This window comes from Diabrotica virgifera, chromosome 9 (genome assembly GCF_917563875.1).
Source record: "Diabrotica virgifera virgifera chromosome 9, PGI_DIABVI_V3a".
NCBI classification, from domain to species: Eukaryota; Metazoa; Arthropoda; class Insecta; order Coleoptera; family Chrysomelidae; genus Diabrotica; species Diabrotica virgifera.
Window position 1 is genome coordinate 110,638,897 of NC_065451.1, and position 19,945 is coordinate 110,658,841.

Sequence of the window (19,945 nt, forward strand, 5' to 3'; positions counted from 1 at the left end):
TTATTTTATTTAATTAATATTATTCAAGTCTATTTAATTTTAGTTTTAATTCTATTTAATTTTAATCAGTTTTATTTACCTAATTTGACTATTTTTATTTAATTTTGTTTTATTTTCTATAATTTCACAGATTAACATAACATGTTAATCAGAGATTAACATAACTAATGTTATGTTAATCTGTGATAATTTTATTTAAGAGGATGGGTACGTATTTTCGGCTGCAATGCTATTCAAATGGGGATTCATTTTTTTCGAATCCTGAGAAAACTAATAAGTATTTTTGAAAAATTTAAACGCAGAATGAAAGATTACGTTATTAGCGAGGGCCGAAAGTCCCTGAGAACTTCTATAATGTTTATTTTAATAAGTTACAGGGGTGAACAACTAAGAGAAAATTTAGTGTTATTTTTAATTTCAAATATCTCATTCAAAATAAACTTTTTATTTATTCTAAGGGACTTTCGGCCCTCGGTAATAATTTAGTCTTTCATTCTGCTTTAGATTTTTCAAAAATATTTATTGATTTTTTCAGGATTCGAAAAAAATGAACACAATGTCCGTGGTAATATTTTCCAAATCTATCTTTGTCTTACAACGCACTCAGCCGAATAGAATATTGTCAGTCAGACACTGACAATCAGTGACAATTTTAAATATTTGACATGAATCGGGAATATTTTGAGTTGTAGATTAAAGGGCCGGTTGTTCGAACGCTAATCAACATTGATCACTATCAAATATTTAATTACTGTCACAACTGTCAATGTCAACTTTGGTTGGGTTGCTGAAAACATAGTTAATTATAATTATGAGATTAGTTAGTCAATTAACATAACAATTATTAACATAATTGATTAAATAATTTCATCGGCGGGTGTATTTTCCTCACCAAAATAATTTTTTACCTGCGTTTGGAAGGGTATGTCATAATCCCACAGGTATTTTCCTCACCAAAACCTAAATGATTCTTTCAGGTAGATTTTACTAAAAGGCATTCAGGGAATTATTTATCTACTATAAAATTACAGTAGGTACCTATAATAATAATTAGTTAATTGATTATAGTATTTTATTTTTAGTCACAATTGGAATTTTGACAAAAAAGGCATGTTTAATAGAAAGTAATTGCGGTAAACCTTTACTGGTATTTAAAAATTTTATTTTTTATAAAATGAAAGTTTCAAGAGGCGAAGAAGTGTTCTGGAGGTGTAATAAAACAACTTGTAGTGCGAAATTGTTTACTATTGGTGCAAATTTTACAATTTCTCGAAGTAGCCTACAACATAATCATGAACCAGATCGTCAGAAGATGTATCTAAAAATTGTTTCTAACTCTTGTAAACGTAAATCTGAAGAGAATCTAACTGAAAAACCAGCAAAAATTATACGCCAAGAGCTTGCAGGTAATTTGACTGAAAAAATTACTACGATTGATGTCAGTTACATAAGAAAATATATTTATATATTTATCGACGAAAAATGATGCCTGGTCAACCTCCTTCCAATATTGATGAGGTTCAAGAATTTGTGAAAAGCTGTGCTCAAAAAATAACCAAGGGGGAAAATTTTCTCCTTATAAACTGTGTCAAAAGTAAGATAATTGTATTTAGTTGTGAAACAAATATAAGACTTTTAGCCACATTGAATTTTATACAGAGAGGGTAAAAATTATGGAATAAATTCATTTTCTCTAAAATGGACGATTTTGGAAAAAAATTCCAAAACAGGTCGGTTTTTATTTTTAAATTAAAATTTTGTGGCATATATTTCATACTAGTCACGTTTGGTAGCTCATTTGAAAGGTAAAATAATTCTCTATTCAATAATATAAACATTAACAGCATTATTTATACAGGGTGACCAAAGAAATAATTTTTGAATTGAATTAATTGAGGCAGAAAGAAGAATGTCAATCGTCAAAAATGAATTTATTTCATAATTTTGCCCCTCTCGTATGTATGGTACATTTCTTACTGTACCACATATTATTTGCAATTATTTACTAGTCTTGGGTTAAGTAATGGGCATTATAATGGGCATTATGTATAAGGGCATTATATGTTTATTAGATATACTGTTTACTGCCAAACAGAAAACATAAACTTACAACAATTTTTTTATTTATTAAAATTAGAAATTTTTAAAGCTCTCAAAATTGAGTTTGGGGGCGTTCAAGTATAACGTAACGCAATGTTTGAAGATTTTTGACCCCGCCCTCCCCCCTATGTAACGCACCGTAATGGGGCGTTCACGTATTGCGTAACGTAATTTTTGAAAATTTTTGATCGCCCCTCCCCCCAATCAATCCTAGTAAAATTTTTGTAGATTTTGAAAAGACTATACATAATGCAATCATTCAAATATGTCCGAACATGGTTGTAGATTTTACCTACACCAAGCTTGGTATAGAAAAATTCAGTCTCTTGATTTAACATCAGAATATACAAAATGATTCTGAAGTAGGTAAGTGGCTCAAACAGACTTTTGGCCTTACATATTATATATAAAACTAGAAGACGTATCAGATTGTTTTGTGTTTGATTTAATGTCATGCAAACCAGAAAATGAAATTTTAGATAATATGTTGATTATTTAGTTGAAGCTTATGTAGACGAAAATACCATATTCTCCCCATATTTGTGACCAGAGGAAAATTCTTCTGTTATTCGTACTACGAATGCTTGCGAATCTTTTCAGTCGTATTTTAGTTCATCGTTTTATAATACGCATCCATCCATAATATCTTCTTAGAATAAATTAAAGAATTTCAGATATACATATACGTATGTTAAAATTTAAAGTTTGCATATTGCTAAACCTGTCAAAGATAAATAAGTTAAACTGAAATTGAAAAATAAATTTAGAAAATTTATTAATATCAGTCTAATCACATGAAATGGATTTTGTAAAGTGTGTCTCTTAGTATAATAGTAAATATTAAATAATAATTTATACATTTTGCTTATTATCTATATTATAAACTATTATTATAATGTAAGGAATTTAATGTCTTTTATTCGCATTTTGGATGCTTTCATAATAATCATTCTTAAATTACATCTATCTTTTTATTTTATTACCTGAGTGAGTTGGTGAGGAAAATACCTACCGGATTAATAGGAACCCTTAAATTTGGTGAGGAAAATACCTGTCGGATTATATGTTTTTACTGGTTGGTGAGGAATTTACCTCCGCCCAATTTCATAATGGTCATAAATAATTATGTTTTCGGCAACCCAACCAAAGTTGACATTGACAGTTGTGACAGTAATTAAGTATTTGATAGTGATCAATGTTGATTAGCGTTCGAACAACCGGCCCTTAATAATATTGATATATAGTGTATTTGATAAATAATTGATTTGAGACGTGAACTTTATAAAAAGTTATTTATTGTGTATTATTTATGGAAGATATAAGCTGAGAATACATCAAGATATATTCTGTGATCCAAGTATTTTGTTGTTAAAGATGTTCAAAATTGTAAGCGTTCCATAGTAACAATATATTATTAAAAAATCACTTTAACACTTTTCCTCTTTTCTCGATCACGTATTAGTTTTTGTTGTAGGTACATATAAATTATTACAATCACTGAATACATAGTTAGTGAAAAAATTATCACATTTATTAACTGAATTAATAATTTGCAATTAAACAAAAAATAATAGTTATCCAAGAACATTCAAAAGCCATCTCTTTAAGTTAGTTATGACATTGTCAACTAGAATGACATTCTAGTAATATTTACATGTCCATACCATGTGAATTTTACTACACGTAATTTGTCATGTAAAGACAGAAAAGGTAGGGATAGCCGTAAAATATTTGCGAATTATGTACCCATGACCTTAAATATATTTAATTTTATATACATATTATTTAATCTAGGTATTTTTTGAATTTTATTTACTTTAACTTAATTTTATTTATTTATATGTAATTTAGTTTCATTTTTATAGCGGACTAGAAAACTGCACCTTTGGAAAAAAATCTTAAAATTTTTCATGTTGCAGGATGGAATTCTTGTTGAAAATATGCACGATGTTCCTTATATACAATCTCAGCATTTTGGTCCTGAAGTCACAGCAACAATGTCGAGAATTTGTGCAGAATTAAGAAGGATAATTCCCAAAACAAAAGCCTTCGGAGTGCAGGTAATTTATAATGATAGTACTTTGATTTACTGTGCTGAATCATAGATATAATAGATATGTATTATCATAGACAGAGTGTCATGTTTAGCGAAGTGGCGACACCATCTTTTTTTGTGACTCGATGCTGTTTCACTCTAGTAAAGCTGCGACAGTAGTCCTCCCTTTCCGTGCCTACGGATATTTGTCGTCTACCAGAACCCCTTTTTCCTTCGATTGTACCCTTCATAATCAGCTGCAAAAACTCGTACTTATCATTTCTAAGTAAGTGCCCCAAATATGCAGTGTTTCGTGGGTAGTCAAAAGTTCTCTGTCTCTTCCCATTCCATACAACACCACTTCATTCGTAATATGATCGCTCCATGGTATTTTCTAAATTTTCCTAAAAACTACATCTCAAAAGCTTCCAGCTTTCTCATTAAGTCAACATTAACAGTCCAGGCATCAACACCATATAAGGGCTTTAATATAAAATATGATATAATTTCCCAATAATAGTATTCGCCAGAATCACAACTGGGAGATTTGTGGGGCCAAAAAAGATCAGTTTGCCGTCCCCTATCCTTATCCCACTCACAAAGCTGTTTTTAAGATGCGGTATATTTTTGCATATTTGTATTACTGACAGTTATCCAGATTTAAATCTCGTACATCCATACTGGTCGTAGTTTTTTACATTATAGACTGAAACGTATCTAAGTGGGTACTGTATCAACAATCATCATTTTGACTCTCTCTCTCTCCCCCGTGGCGTTATAACCCTTCGTGGGTTTTAGCCGACTCGACAACATGCCTCCACCGTTTTCTGTCTTGAGCAACCTCCATCCAATCCTCCACGCCCATCGCGCTTAGGTCTCCTGCTATATTATTTCGCCACCGAAGTCGAGGGCGTCCGCGTGGTCTTCTTCCAGTTGGGACTTCCTTCCATACCAGCCTTACTATTCTTTGGTCAGAATGTCTTCTGATATGTCCTGTCTATTGGATTCTTCTGGACTTTATTTATTTTATGATGTTGGCGTCTGGGTAAAGCTCTTCGACTCTTTGTTAGTTCTTATAGTATATTGTCCCGATCGTATATCGTATATGCTTCATCCAGCATAGGCCCAAAGATCTTCCTTAGGATTTCTGTTTCCCAAACACGTAGTTGTACACCTGTATCTTTGTAGGTCTTGTTAGTTGTTTCGTTTTGATGATGTTTTGAAGGGCATAAAGATCTGTTGGCGGCTGGTATCCTATTGTTTATTTCTTGTGATCCGTTATATCGTCTTCAGTTATTGTTGTTCCAAGATACTTAAATTCTCTACCGTGCTCAAAGTTAAAGTCATCGATGGTGATGTTCTGGCCGATTCTGTCTCTGCTTTGGTTATTGCGGCTCACATACATATATTTCGTTCTATTTTCGTTGATTAGGAGCCCCAACTTCTCTGCTTCCTTCTCGAACCTCACGAAAGTCTCCTTCATCCTTAATCGGGTGTTTCCTATTAAATCTATATCGTCTGCAAATGCCAATAATAAGTTTGGTCCTTCTCGATGAAATGCTGTAGTCGGTTTTTCGATTCTAGCACTCTTGATTATGTGTTCCAGACCTAAGTTGAAGAGTTGTGGTAACAGTGCATCTCCCTGTTTTAGTCCATTCTTTATTTCCAATGTCTCCAAGTCTGGTTGTTTAGCTCTCACCTTACATCGTAATAGTTGCACACATGCATATCAGACTAACTAGTTTTTTTGGAAAGCCAAGTTCCTGCATTACTGTCCACAGTCTAGCTTTGCATACTCTATCAAATGCTTGTTTAAAATCTATGTACATCTGATGAAGCTCACTATCAAACTCCCAGCATTTTTTCATTATCTCTTTTATTGTGAATATCTGGTCAATAGTAGAGCGGCCCGATCTAAGTCTGCGTTGATAATCCCCAACGATTTCTTCTGTGTATGTTTTGGTTCTTTCTAGTAGGATGTTTCCAAGGACTTTGTAGATGGTATTTAGGAGTGTTATACCCCGGTAGTTAGTACATTGCTTTTTCTTTCCTTTTTTTGTGGATTGGTAGAATAGCCCTTTCTTTCTATTCATCTGTCATTGTTTCTTCTCGCCAAAAGTCTTGAATTCTTTTTAAGTTTTTTTAACAGCCTGTGTTACTTCTTCGTATGTCGGGTATTGGTCTTCTATTTCAGCTGTATGTACTTTTATATTTGATGTATTTTTGCTAGATTGGTCGTTTAACAGTTGCCAGAAGTATTCCCTCCACGTTTTTAGAATTTTCTTGTCATCAGTGATATGGTGTATTCCCCGAATATGCGACTGTATTGGATTATCGCGACAACGAATATTTTAGTGTGCACCATAAGAAGTACGAAAGTATTTTGCTGTAATAATTACTCCAATAAACAACAATATAATTTGCAATTTACTTTCGTTCTTCATATTTTGCCCAGTAAAATATTCGTTGTCGCGATAATCCAAGAGGGTCGTATATTCGTAGAATGGGGTATAAGCTGTCCGCTGTCGTTTTGAAGGAAGTTTCCTATTTTTGCTTTTTACCCGGTCTTGATCTTTGAAACTGCTTTGAAGAACTGTCTTGCTTGTTTGCTCCTTATTTTTCTTCTATATCTCTGATTATTTGTTCTTGATACTCCCTCTTCTCTTCCTTTTCATTAGTTTTCTTGTCTCTGTTTATAGGTTTCATTGTTGTTATGCGAGAGGTTTTGTAGTATGTTCCTTCTAGCCATATTTTTTTCTTTATGGATTTCAGACAATCATCATCTAGCCATTTCTTTGTTGTTGTCTTTTTGTGTCCTAGTACGTATCTGCTACGCTTTTGCTATTTCTATAGCCTTTTGATATTTCTGTTCTGTCTCATTATCCCGTAGAACTTCCGTATTCCATAATGGTGTTGGTATATTCTTGTGGATTTTTTGGGACACTATTCTTGTTCTTATCTTCGTTTTTACCAAAAAATGATCCATGTCTCCATCCTCTCCTCTTAGGCTTCTTACGTCTAGGCTGCCAAATTCATTTTGACGCAAAATAAAAAATATTGTGAAATTAATTAGAAAAATTTATTTTCCCGTTTACATTTTTTCTACGGCTTTGTTAACGAAATATGATACATATTATTATTCTAGGTGTTGGCTTGTGGAAATAAAGAGGCACTTGCAATTGCAAAAGCATGTTCTATGGATTTCATTAGAGCTGAAGGTTTTGTGTTTAGCCACGTAGCGGACGAAGGATTTACGGATGCAAACGCAGGTAACATTTTGCGGTACAGAAAAAGCATAGAAGCTGATAACGTACTTGTTTTTACCGATATCAAAAAGAAACATAGGTAAGTAGGTATACAAGTTTATCTGAATCTATATAAATATATAAAACAAAGTAGTAAATCGTGTTAGAACATTTATAACTCAAGAATGGCTGTACCGATTTTCATGATGTTTTATTTTTTGGGCTCGTCTCAGTCCCAAATAACAGAATAACCGTTACCCGTTTGTTAGTCAAGTTAGAAATGACATCACCAAATAGTTAATTGAGCAACGGTTTCAATCGAGGATTGGAACCGTAAAAGTGAATATGATTGAAATGCATTGAACCATTTAGTTCGAACGGATGTGGCTTTCAGCGGTGAATGAGCATAAAGTGATCTGTAGTATCACAAGTCGCTCCTTCACGCTGAACGACTTTTGCGTTGTGCGCTACATCGAAAATGTAGCGGAGCGGTCGCCATCTTTTGGAGCACATTTTGAGTGTACCTAATACGTAATACTTTGAGTGTAGCATAAAATGACGCATGCGTAAAAGCAATAAACAGGTACTTTTGGCACAGATTTTGGTCCCTATTTGGGTTTTTGAGGTTATGTTATTATTATATGTATTATTTTTCAAGAAGTGTTGTTCATGTCGTTCATTCGTGTTTATTTTATAAATCAAACAGCTTTAAAATGGCAAGTCGAAGTAATTAAAGTTTGGTCAAGTTCTTGACAGCTAAATAAAATATTTGACATTTGACAAACAAATTGGAGAAGAAAATGTAGCGCAATATAAAGAGCAGTTCGTTCGATGTATCAGTGGCGTAAATTGATCACTCACCGCTGAACGCAATGATTTGAATCCACAATAATAGGAAGCGCACGATAAGCTAATGAAACCAACCGACGACAGACAACAAAGTACAAAGTTGCATTACTAAATTATACTTCTGGCAAATGGCAAAGAGTTCTCCAAGAAATTGCTGGCTATGGGTAATAGGGGTAATAGCGATATTCCTGTCGATGAATGGAATGGTTTGATTTAGTTGCCGCCGCTTTTTTGTTATTTCACAAATAACACAATAGGTTGAGTTAAAAAACAATTTTAGCAGCAAAGAACAAAAATATAAATGACTCAAACTTAATAATTTAAAATAAAATCGTCAGCCACGGGCGCCCATTTAAAAATTTTTAGGGGTGTGGGCTGGGGGCAGACGTGAAGATGTTGCACATTATATTTTGTATACTTTGGATAACCATATAATAGTTTAAAGCATCCGAAAAGCTAGAGGGGGCCACGGCTCCCCCCTGGTCATGGGTATAGGCGCCAATGTCGTCATCCCACTATTAAAACTATGCAATGGCGAACGCATTTGGTGATGTGAAAACTTAAAGGTAATATAATACACGCAACGATACTCAAGACAGGCTATAGCAGGGGTGGCCAAAGTGCGGCTCGCGAGCCACATGCGGCTCTTTGAAGAATTGCTTGTGGCTCTCGATAAATGTACCCGAGGTCCTTTTCAATTTTGTGTTATTATTTAAAACAATTATTATCGTTCCATATATGTGTTTCAGAATGTCTTTTAAATTACTGACAACAAATATGAAAGACCAAATGCAACTTTGTAACAGATTCCATTTCCATCCAAGCTATTAAGAGTGATATAAAAAATCGAAAACTGCGCGGAAGAATATTAAGAGTGGCGCAACATAAAAGTCAGTAATCAACCCACTCCTGACCGATTTGTATATATACCTATTTAGTCATTTTACTCGACTTAAAAAAATTTGTTACAACATTAAACTAGAAAAAGTTAACGAGTAAATAAAAAAGCCAGAAGGAATATTGACCGAAGTCCAAAATTTAATTCAAGACTTAAAATATTTTAAATCGTCTCTTTAATTTTTTTCTGAATTCATTTATAAGGTGAATTTTTGTATGTATTACCAATATATGACCCAAAGAACATCTGGTGAATTAAAATTAATAGAGACGCAAAAAGATCAAGCTTGAAAATAAAATTACCGATTACCGAATTTTGGAAATTTGTACCAAAATCGAAGTACATACTCTAAATTAAAAAAGGATGCTTGTCGAATTATTTTCATATTAGAAACAACGTACTTGTATGGGCCATTTAATTCCATTTTAAAATTCGTGAAATCCTAACACATCAGTATTAACTAACCAGCATCTGAAAGAATTACTGAGAAGTGCTACCACAAATTATTCACCAAATTTTAAAGAATTACCAAAAGAAGGAAAACAAATGTTGGACAGGGAAAGGAACGAAAACATTAGGAACATGCTAAGACAGGGACCAACAGAGAGAAAAAATTAAAAAAAAACCTGAATTGGTTTGGACATATAACTGGAATGAACGAGAACAGACTAGTAAAGGAGATGACTGATGCCAAGAGACAGGGGAAAAGAAGAAGGAGCAGACGTAGAAAGGGGTGGATGGAACAAATCCAGGAAATTGAAAAAAAAGGGAAACCACCCAACAGGTGAAGGAAATGGGAAGAAGGCGTGGAAGAAATGGGTAAAAGATGGGTAGGTGATAGCAAAGTTCGACTCTCTTATTGGGCATAAGGACAACGAGAAGAAGAATAAGGAAAACAAAAATGTAATTAAGTTTTAATATTTCGTAATTTTATTTCTGTTTTCAATAAATAAAAGTTCTGTTAAAAAACATTGTACATACCTTCTTTACATACTTTTTGAATACGTTTTTAATTGCGGCTGGCGAAAAATTTTAACTTATGAAAAGTGGCTCTGGCTATCAAGGAGCTTGGCCACCCCTGGGCTATAGAGAATATACTGAGGAACTATTTGATGACGACGGAACGGAAATTCAAATCAAAAATATATCGACTGGGCCAAACATAACCTTCGATGAACTGGGAAGATCTATAAAGCTGTCAAAGAATAGGAAAGCAACCGGTCCAGACCAAATATCCCAGCGAAATAATCAAACTACTAGACCAAACACTCTTTTCTAAGCCTCTTAGGGCAAATACCAACAGACTGGCTACTGTCAACATTTGTAATGAAACGGAAGAAAATAAACTCCAGACAGTGTAGCGATCATCGTACTATCATTCTGATGAGTCATGTACTGAAAATTTTCTTAAGAATACTGCACTCGAGAATTTACTTACAACAAAATAGAAGAACAACTAATCGAAACACAGTTTGTTTTAAGAAGCCACCTTGGAACCAGAGAAGCATTATTCAGTTTGCAGGTCATAGTTCAAAGATGTAGGGATATAATATAACAACCGGTTTACATGTGTTTTATCGATTTAGAAAAGGCCTTTGACCGAGTCACCCATGACAAACTGATAGGTGTCTTGCAACAGGTGGGAATTGATGACCAAGACCTCCGCATCATCAAAAATTTGTATTGGCATCGATGTGCAAACATACGAGTTGGTCAGAACACGACGGAAGCAGTCGAAATACGACGCGGATTGAGACAAGGATGTATTTTATCGCCTCTACTTTTTAATATCTACTCCGAATTAATGTCAACAATCTCAGATACGCAAATGACACGGTACTGATTGATTCCAATGAAGAAGACTTACAATGACTAATAAACAGGGTGGCCAAAGCATGTGATGAATACGGGTTTAATCCTAATACTTCTAAGACAAAACTTATGGTTGTCAGCAAAACCGAGTTAGAACCAATGACACCAGAGCGTATGGAATAACGTTAGAAAGAGTCCAAAATATTACCTATTTGGGCGCCAACATTAACGATAACTGGAATGTAAATAGAGAAATAAGAATATATATATTATATAATATAGCTCAACAGGCCTTAAAGGCCCATGGCTTGGAATTTCTCCACGGTTTTTCTCCATTTTCTCCTGTCCATGGCCGCAGTTCTCCAATTTGATATCCCGATTGTTTGCAGGTCTTCCTTACATGCTGCTAGCCACTTTTCCCTGGGTCGTCCTCTTCTCCTCTTTCCTTCCCTTCTCAGCAGCGAGTCCTTTGCCCACCTTCCGTCAGCCATTCTCGCAAGATGACCTAACCAACTTAGTCTCTTTGTTCTGACCATCTGGCTTATTTCTGGTTTCCGGTACAGCTCTCTGATCTCTGCATTTGTTCGTCTCCTCCAAATGTCTTCATCGTTTTTTACTCCCCCGAATATCTTCCTTAGGACACTCCGCTCCCAGATGTTCAGCATATTTTCTTGGTTTTTGTTCATGACCCATGTTTCGCTCCCGTAAAGAACTGTGGGCTGGATCACTGTTCGATAAAGTCTTAATTTTGCCTCTCTGGAGATGTTTTTGGCTCTTAGTAGTTTGTGTAGGGCTCCGACTGTCTTTCTTCCTCTCGAGATTCTTTTTTCGATTTCCTGGCTTTCTTCCCCTTTACTTGTTAGCGTTACTCCTAGATACTCAAACTCCGTCACCTTTTTGAAGCAATACTCTTTATTCTCATTGTTTGTGGTAGTTTTCAGTTGTGTGTCTTCATTTGAGGTCTGTCCCATTTCCATATACTTTGTTTTTTGCTCATTAATTCTCAGTCCATACTGCTTAGCCTTTACTTCAAAGAGTTTGAAAATCCTCAGCAGTTCCCTTTCCGTTCTTGCCATTAGCACTATATCGTCCGCAAAGGCCAGAACCTGGTTTCTGTTGTCAAAGATCATACCTTTCGTTCGTATTCCACTCTCTCTCAACAGAGAAATAAGAATACGCATTGAAAAAGCCAGAGCCGCCTTCTATAAACTAAAGAAAATTCTTACAGATAGCTGGGCCCTTACAGAGACACTAATGAAAAAATTGGAGGCCTTTGAGGTGTGGATCTATCTACTAATATTACGGATCAGTTGGGTTGATCGAATAAGAAATGAAATAGAATTAAATCGAATTCTTCTTCTTCTTCTTATGCAATCCACTAATGGATGTTCGCGATCACGTTTGACCATTTTTCTCTATCCCTTGCAGTATGTATTAGGTTTCCTATGTTTTTTAGTCCTGTCCATTGTTTGACATTACGGAGCCATGCCATTTTCTTCCTGCCCACTCCGCTTCTTCCTTCGATCTTTCCTTCAATTAAGGTTAGCAGAAACTGGTATCTTTCATTTCTAATTAGGTGCCCCAGGTATGCCGTTTTTCTCTGTTTAATTGTGCACATCAGTTGTCGTTCTGTACCAATTCTTCTCAGGATTTCTTCATTTGTTATTCTTGCGGTCCAGGGAACTTTAAGGATTCGTCGATAGATCCTCATCTCAAATGCCTCTAGCTTATTCATTGTGTTTATTTTTAAAGTCCATCCTTCCATGCCATATAGGAGCACCGACCATATATAGCATTTTGTGAATCTTAGTCTTAGGTTTAGGTCAAAGTCAGAGTTCGTAAAGACGTTTCTGAATTTCATGAATGCACTTCTGGCTCTTTCTATCCGACATTTAATTTCCATATCCGACATCCAGTCTTCACATAGCCAGGTTCCCAGGTACTTAAACTTTCTTACGCGCTCTACATCTTGGTTGTTATATGTTAGTCTTGAATTTTGATCTTGACATAATTGACGGCTGATTATAAGGAACTTCGTCTTTTTTATGTTGATGCTAAGTCCCATGTTCTCGCTATGCTCTCCAATTTTATTAAGAAGGTTTTGGAGGTCTTCTATATTGTCTGCTATTAAGACCGAGTCATCCGCGTATCGTATATTATTGACCCAGGTACCATTTACTTTGATGCCGCTTTCGCATTCCTCAAGAGCTTCCTGGAAGATACTTTCTGAATATAGATTGAACAGTAGTGGGGAGAGAATGCATCCCTGTCTTACACCTCTGAGAATTTTTTGAGCTTGCGTTGTTTCATTATCCACCTTGATGACAGCTGTTTGATTCCAGTAAAGAGCCTCTATGCAACGAATGTCTTTTTGATCTATGTCGAGTTGTTTTAGTATATGTACGAGTTTATGATGTTGTACTCAATCGAAGGCTTTTTCATAATCTATAAAACACATCATTACATCTTTCCTTTGATCGTAGCAGTTCTGAGCAAGCACTTGGGTTGCAACTAGTGCTTCCCTGGTACCCAGGCCTTTTCGAAATCCAAATTGTGAGCAACCAATAACCTTATCGCATTTTGTGGAGATTCTGTAGTGAAGAACTTTGAGGAATATTTTTAAAGGATGGCTCATCAGCAGTCGGTGCTCTTGACACTTTGTTGCGTTGTTTTTTTTTTGGCAAAGAGATAAAGGTATTGATCCATTGGACAGGGAATTTTCCTTTTTTATAGATTTGGTTGAAAAATCTTTGGAGTATCGTAATTCCCTCTTCATCTAACAATCTGAGTAACTCAACAGGAATTTGATCAGGTCCAACTGCTTTCCCGTCTTTCGAGGTATTTATTGCTCTAGTAATTTCTTCAGTTGTGATCTCGGGACCAGATAGGTTGTTAATATCTATCACTTGTTTCTGAACGACTTCTATCTCAGGCCTCTAGTCTGCAAAGAGATTTTTGATGTATTTTTCCCATATGAGTTTCCTCTCTCTATCATCTTGTGCCATTTTGCTTGTTCATTTTCTAAGTTAGAAAACTTCTTTTTTCTGTATATTCCAGCTACCTCCTTTAGTTTCTTATGTAGATTGTGGTCATCATGTTGTTTTTGTAACTGTTCCATTTCCTCACACTGTTTCTTTAGCCACTTATTTTTTGCCGTTCTTATCTCTCTTCTTATGCGTTGTTGTTGTTCTCGATATTTGTCTCGGTTCCCTTGGTTTTTATGTTTTCTTCTTTCTTCGAACATTGCCAAGATTTCGTCAGTCATCCAACTTTTCTTTTGTATTTTTTGTTCATAACCTAATTCTTTTTTAACTGTATCCGTCATTGTTTCCTCTATGGCTTTCCATGTGTTATCCAAATTAACTTCTCTTTCTAGTTCTACTTTTGTATTATTTGTTAGTTCTTTGTTTAATTTCATACTTAATTCTCTTCTGGTATTCTCATCTTTAAGTTTAGCATAGTCTATTGTTGGTTCTGGTTTGCTTCTCCTCATATTAGTGATTTTTATTTTTATTTCTGCTAAGAGAAGGACATGGTCTGATGGAACATCGGCGCCAGGGTATGTACAAGTTCTAGTTATTGATGATCCAAATCTTTTGTTAACCATTATGTAATCGATCTTGAATCGATCGGTTTCGAACTATACTCTCGGGGCGGTCCGCTGGGGCTTTCCATGTATATAAGCGTCTAGGTGGTAGCTTGAACCAGGTATTAGATATTTTCATATCTTCCTCTTGGCAAAATTGATATAGTCGTTCGCCTCGGTCATTTCTCTCTCCCAGGTCGTACGGGCCTATTAAATCGTCGTCTCTACCTCCTCCTATCTTGGCATTAAAGTCGCCCATTATGAGGTTTACTTCATGTCTCTTAACGTTATTAAGCAGTTGTTTAAGTTCTGCGTAGAACATTTCTATATCTTCTTCTGTTGAGTCCGATGTTGGGGCATAAACCTGAATTATGTTGATATTGACTGGACTGGCTTTCAGTTTGAGTAAGGCCATACGGTCTGAGAGTGGGAAGAACTGTATTACCGATGCAGATAATTTGCTCGTGATTAATATACCTATTCCCTTTCTGTGGTTTTTATCCTGGTTTCCAGAATAGTACATAACTGCCCCTTCGACAGCACACCTTCCTACATCTGGCCACCATGTCATCGAATGAATAAGCGCACATAAATAACAAAATAAATAGTCGATTCGCTAATCTCAGACACAACTGTCTACACTACAATCACAATAAAGATGCATTAGAAATAAACAAGCACAAGGAGCACTCCCAAATCATGATTTGGGAGTGCTCCTCGAACATTCAACGTGTCTATGTGTGTTTATTTCTATATAGTGCATTTTTATTGTGATTGTAGTGTAGACAGTTGTGTCTCAGATTAGCGAATCGATTATACAATATGTCGGCCATATAATGAGACATCCAGAGAGGTCCAGAGAGGAAAGATCGCTGGAAGAAGAGGCCCAGGCAAAAGAACAGCTTGGTTCCGAAATCTCCGGGAGTGGCATTAAGAGTAGGGATGGCAACGATGTATCGATAAATTAAATATATCGATATATTTTAAAATTTTATCGATATTTTTATATCGATATTCAACTTTCGATATATTGGAAAATATATCGATATTTGAGATTCAATGTATCGCCGACACAGGATTAATATAACATATTGGCAATATATAGAATTATAATAAAAACTTATAATATAAATTAAATCCTTACTTTTTTGAGACGCTTAGTATAATATAGGTAGGTCATAGGTACTAGAGAAATATTCAATATTCTACTACTGTAAAGAAATATCATAATCACGATTTTCTACCAGTATTATTTAATTTGAATCTCGTATACTTATACCCTTAACTTGTTTTCCAAGTTTCAGGTAGTACCATATATTTATTATGTAATATTTTTTAACTTTTAACAATGTTATTCAATAGGACAGGCTATGTAAACCCTAAAAAGCGATTTCAAATTTAACCTTTGTCACGTTCACGTACGTTCTATAAAGTTTTATAATAATTGTATTGTACCTATTTACTAATAAAACCCTAAAACTCAAGATGTCAATGTTACTGGTGTTGGAATCCAACATTTCGTTTTTACCATCTACAATCGAGAATTCGTCCAAGTATTCTAGTGTGTAGTTACGAGAAACAATAATGGCTCCACCCAAAAGCAATGTTTGGTTGCATTTTAAGAAAATTAATAAAGAACAATATCGCTGCAATTTTTGATCCAAAAAGAACATCTGGAAATACCTCCAATTTATACGCCCACTTAAAACAAAATTGTAATTAACTTTTTTAGTAGTTTATTTTAGTAATTGTTTATTTTATTTAATTATACAGGGTGTAACAAAAATACAGGTCATAAATTAAACCACGTATTCTGGGACCAAAAATAGTTCGAATGAACCTAACTTACCTGAGTACTAATATGCACATAAAAAAAGTTAAAGCCCTTTGAAGTTACAAAATGAAAATCGATTTTTTCGAATATATCGAAAACTATTAGAGATTTTTTATTGAAAATGAACATGTGGCATTCTTATGGCAGGAACATCTTAAAGAAAAATTATAGTGAAATTTGTGCACCCCATAAAAATTTTATGGGGGTTTTGTTCCCTTAAACCCCCCCAAACTTTTGTGTACGTTCCAATTAAATTATTATTGTAGTACCATTAGTTACATTAAATATTTCTAAAACTTTTTTGGCTCTTAGTATTTTTTCGATAAGGCAGTTTTTATCGAGTTGCGGCTTCTTTTTTAATATGTTTACATAAAAATTTTATGGGGGTTTTGTTCCTTTAAAGCCCCCAAATGTTTGTGTACGTTTCAATTAAACTATTACAGCACTAGTTAACAGCACTAAACTATTACAGCATTAGTTAAACACAGTGTTTTTAAAACTTTTTTGCCTGTTTGTATTTTTTCGATAAGGCACCTTTTATCGAGATTTGGCTTCTTTTTTAATACGGTTCAAAATATTCCTAAAAATGTAAATTATAAATAAATTTTCATATTATTACCAAGTCTCCATAATCGTACTTAACCATATACAAATATGTGGTGGATTTGTCAAATATTCAAAATATCTCGATAAAAACTCGACTTTTGGAAAAAGTACTAAGAGGCAAAAAAGTTTTTAAAACATTGTGTTTAACTAATGGTACTACAATAATAATTAAATTGGAACGTACACAAAAGTTTTGGGGGGTTTAAAGGAACAAAACCCCCATAAAATTTTTATGGTATACTGCCATAAGAATGCCACATGTCCATTTTCAATAGAATATCTCAAATAGTCTTCGATATATTGGAAAAAATCGATTTTTATTTTGTAACTTCAAAGGGCTGTAACTTTTTTATGTTCACATTTGTACTAAGGTAAGTTAAGTTCAATCGATCTATTTTTGGTCCCAGAATATGTGATTAAATTTATGACCTGTATTTTTGTTACACACTGTATAAGAATATATCGATATATCGCATATATCGATATATTTTCTCTGATATATATCGTATATCGATATCTTCATTCGATGTATCATATGATACGATATATCGATGTGTAATTTTTTTGCCATCCCTAAATCAAGAGACCACCGCTAATCTATTTAGAGTTGCCGTAAATATAGTTATTATTGCCAATATGATCGCCAACGTTCGATAATCAGAGAGGGTACTGATATTGAGAAGAAGAACGATACTCAGAAGAAAATTTAAGGATGAGAAAGTTCTTATTCGGAGAATTCCACTGATACTAGCCGATATCTGTGAAATTTAAACGAATTTAATATCAGATTCGTTTTGCACTCTCCATGACAAGAGACAAATGATAAGGCCAATCCTTAACTGCTTGTGGATAGAAAATAATTATTTCCCTGATGGTCATACATAGTTCATTAACGTGTAGGCAAACCATTAAATTTTTTCGTTCTAGCACCTGGCAACACAACGAAAAATAATAAAGATATTTAATAGAACTCCGCTAATAATTTAGCGAGTCAGCTTGTATTATTAAGCACTAATACCACCACCACACCGTCCTTTATAAAATAAAAGAATATGTGTGGACTTTGTACGCACCTAAGAAATTATACTTTTATTATATGATTTCAACGAAATTAATATACTTTAAAAAGTTTATTTATATTTTAGTTAAATATTAAACTAATTTTAATACTTACTACTTTCCAAACATTTTTATTAAAACTACCAAAAATTAAAAAAATAAAAGAATAAAACACACACAAACACATTGAAAAATTCCACAAAGAAATGATTTCTGAACAATAATTATTTATGGCAAAAATTTTAACTAAATACTTATTTCCTGAAAAAAAGAAATATTTAATAAATATACTTACAATCATAAAATGTATAAAAAAAATAAAAAAAAAATTAAAATTTGCATTGAGGATTGAACTCGCGTATATTAGGATGGTTAGATTTGAAATCCAAGTATCTTGGCATTTAGCCGCTTACACACATAGTTCTGAATTTAATCAAATTAGTTTGATTTTGGTGAAATTAAAATACAACAAAACATAGAGTAAGAAAACAATATATTGGATGAAAATTGGTAGAAATTTTGTTGGTAATCAAATTATGTAAATCAAAGCAGTTAGGTACATTTTATATTTTCCAAATAGATCCATGTAATTTTTTATTACAATACTGAAACATTTACAATTACGTACCTTTAAAACTATTACTTTTAAAAACTATTAAAAAGTCACTACAATTATAAACTTGCTTTTGTCTCTGTCCTCACAACAATAAAAACTAATATACACAGCATATGTTTACCTATAACCGACATATTGAACAATAATTGTTGACAGGTCATTATAATTACCCAATGAGAGCACGTATAACGTTTCAGCTGCGCCCAGGACCAAGACTTTTGATGAATTCGCGCACATATACATTTACTCCCAAACGCGCCTAAAGAAGTAAACATTCAATAAAAATGTCTCTTCATTAATTCTGGATAATCAGCATGGCAAAAACGAATGACTAGCCTTATATTTTTGTATGTCACATTTATACATATAACATCTATATCTTTTATTGTAGCTCTCACGCAATAACGAACGATATATCCTTAGTAGAAACTGCCAAAGCTGCCGATTTCTTTCTTTCCAATGGTGTGATTTTAACAGGAACTGCAACAGGACATGCTGCCGATATCAAGGAATTACAACAGTTAAAATCAAGTATCAGCTTACCAGTCTTAATAGGTTCTGGAGTTACTTATGAAAACTTGGAGAACTACAAGTCAGCTGATGCCCTGATAGTGGGTTCGTATTTTAAAAAAGATGGAAAGTGGGATCAGGAAATTGACGAAAACAGGTTGAGTAAGTTTATGGAAAAAATGAAGAGTTTGTGCTAAATATAAAATTATGTACACAAAATAAAGAATATTTTTAGTACATTTTAGTATTTTTTATTTACACAAATGTATCTGCAACAACCTTCTTCTTCTTTTTGTATAGATATGAATCTGTCTGTTTTTTCAATGTGCCTCCAGAAGTTGTCGTTTCATCGTTTTCGTGGTCTTCTCACTATTGCGGAACCGTCTTTCACTGTCCTTACCCCCAGCCCATTCAATATCTTTTTGTGATATTTTCTCCTTATTTTTGTATATACATGACTCGGTCTGTTTTTTAATGTGCTTCCAGTAAGTTGTCGTTCCATCGTTTTCGTGGTCTCCCCACTGATCGTCTTCCTATTGGGGAACTACTACTCTATTTGTTGTCATTCGGCTTATGCGGTAGTTCCATCATTCTACTCTTCTGTTTCTTACCCAGTTGCTATGTTCTCCACCTTACATTTCCGTCGTATATTTGTACTTCTAGCTCTGCCCGTTGCAGATGGTGTTGTATTAATCGCATATACTTATAGGATACAGTTTCTATGATACGTTAGCTTAAAACTATCTGATAGAGCAGTATTAAAAATAAACTTTCTCAAAACTAAACTTATGACAA

General features: G+C 34.0%; 1 protein-coding gene across 1 annotated transcript in view; it reads left to right on the top strand.

The window, feature by feature from the left end:
• The window catches only part of LOC126892383 (uncharacterized protein F13E9.13, mitochondrial), a 52,556-nt gene extending 33,167 nt beyond the window's left edge, over window positions 1–19,389 (top strand). The window contains exons 3-5 of the mRNA XM_050661901.1: window positions 4,020–4,160; window positions 7,281–7,480; window positions 19,032–19,389. Coding sequence (XP_050517858.1) covers window positions 4,020–4,160; window positions 7,281–7,480; window positions 19,032–19,347 — 657 coding nt within the window. The 3' untranslated portion in view covers window positions 19,348–19,389. The remainder of the gene's footprint in view (window positions 1–4,019; window positions 4,161–7,280; window positions 7,481–19,031) is intronic.
• Window positions 19,390–19,945: the final 556 nt, after the last annotated feature.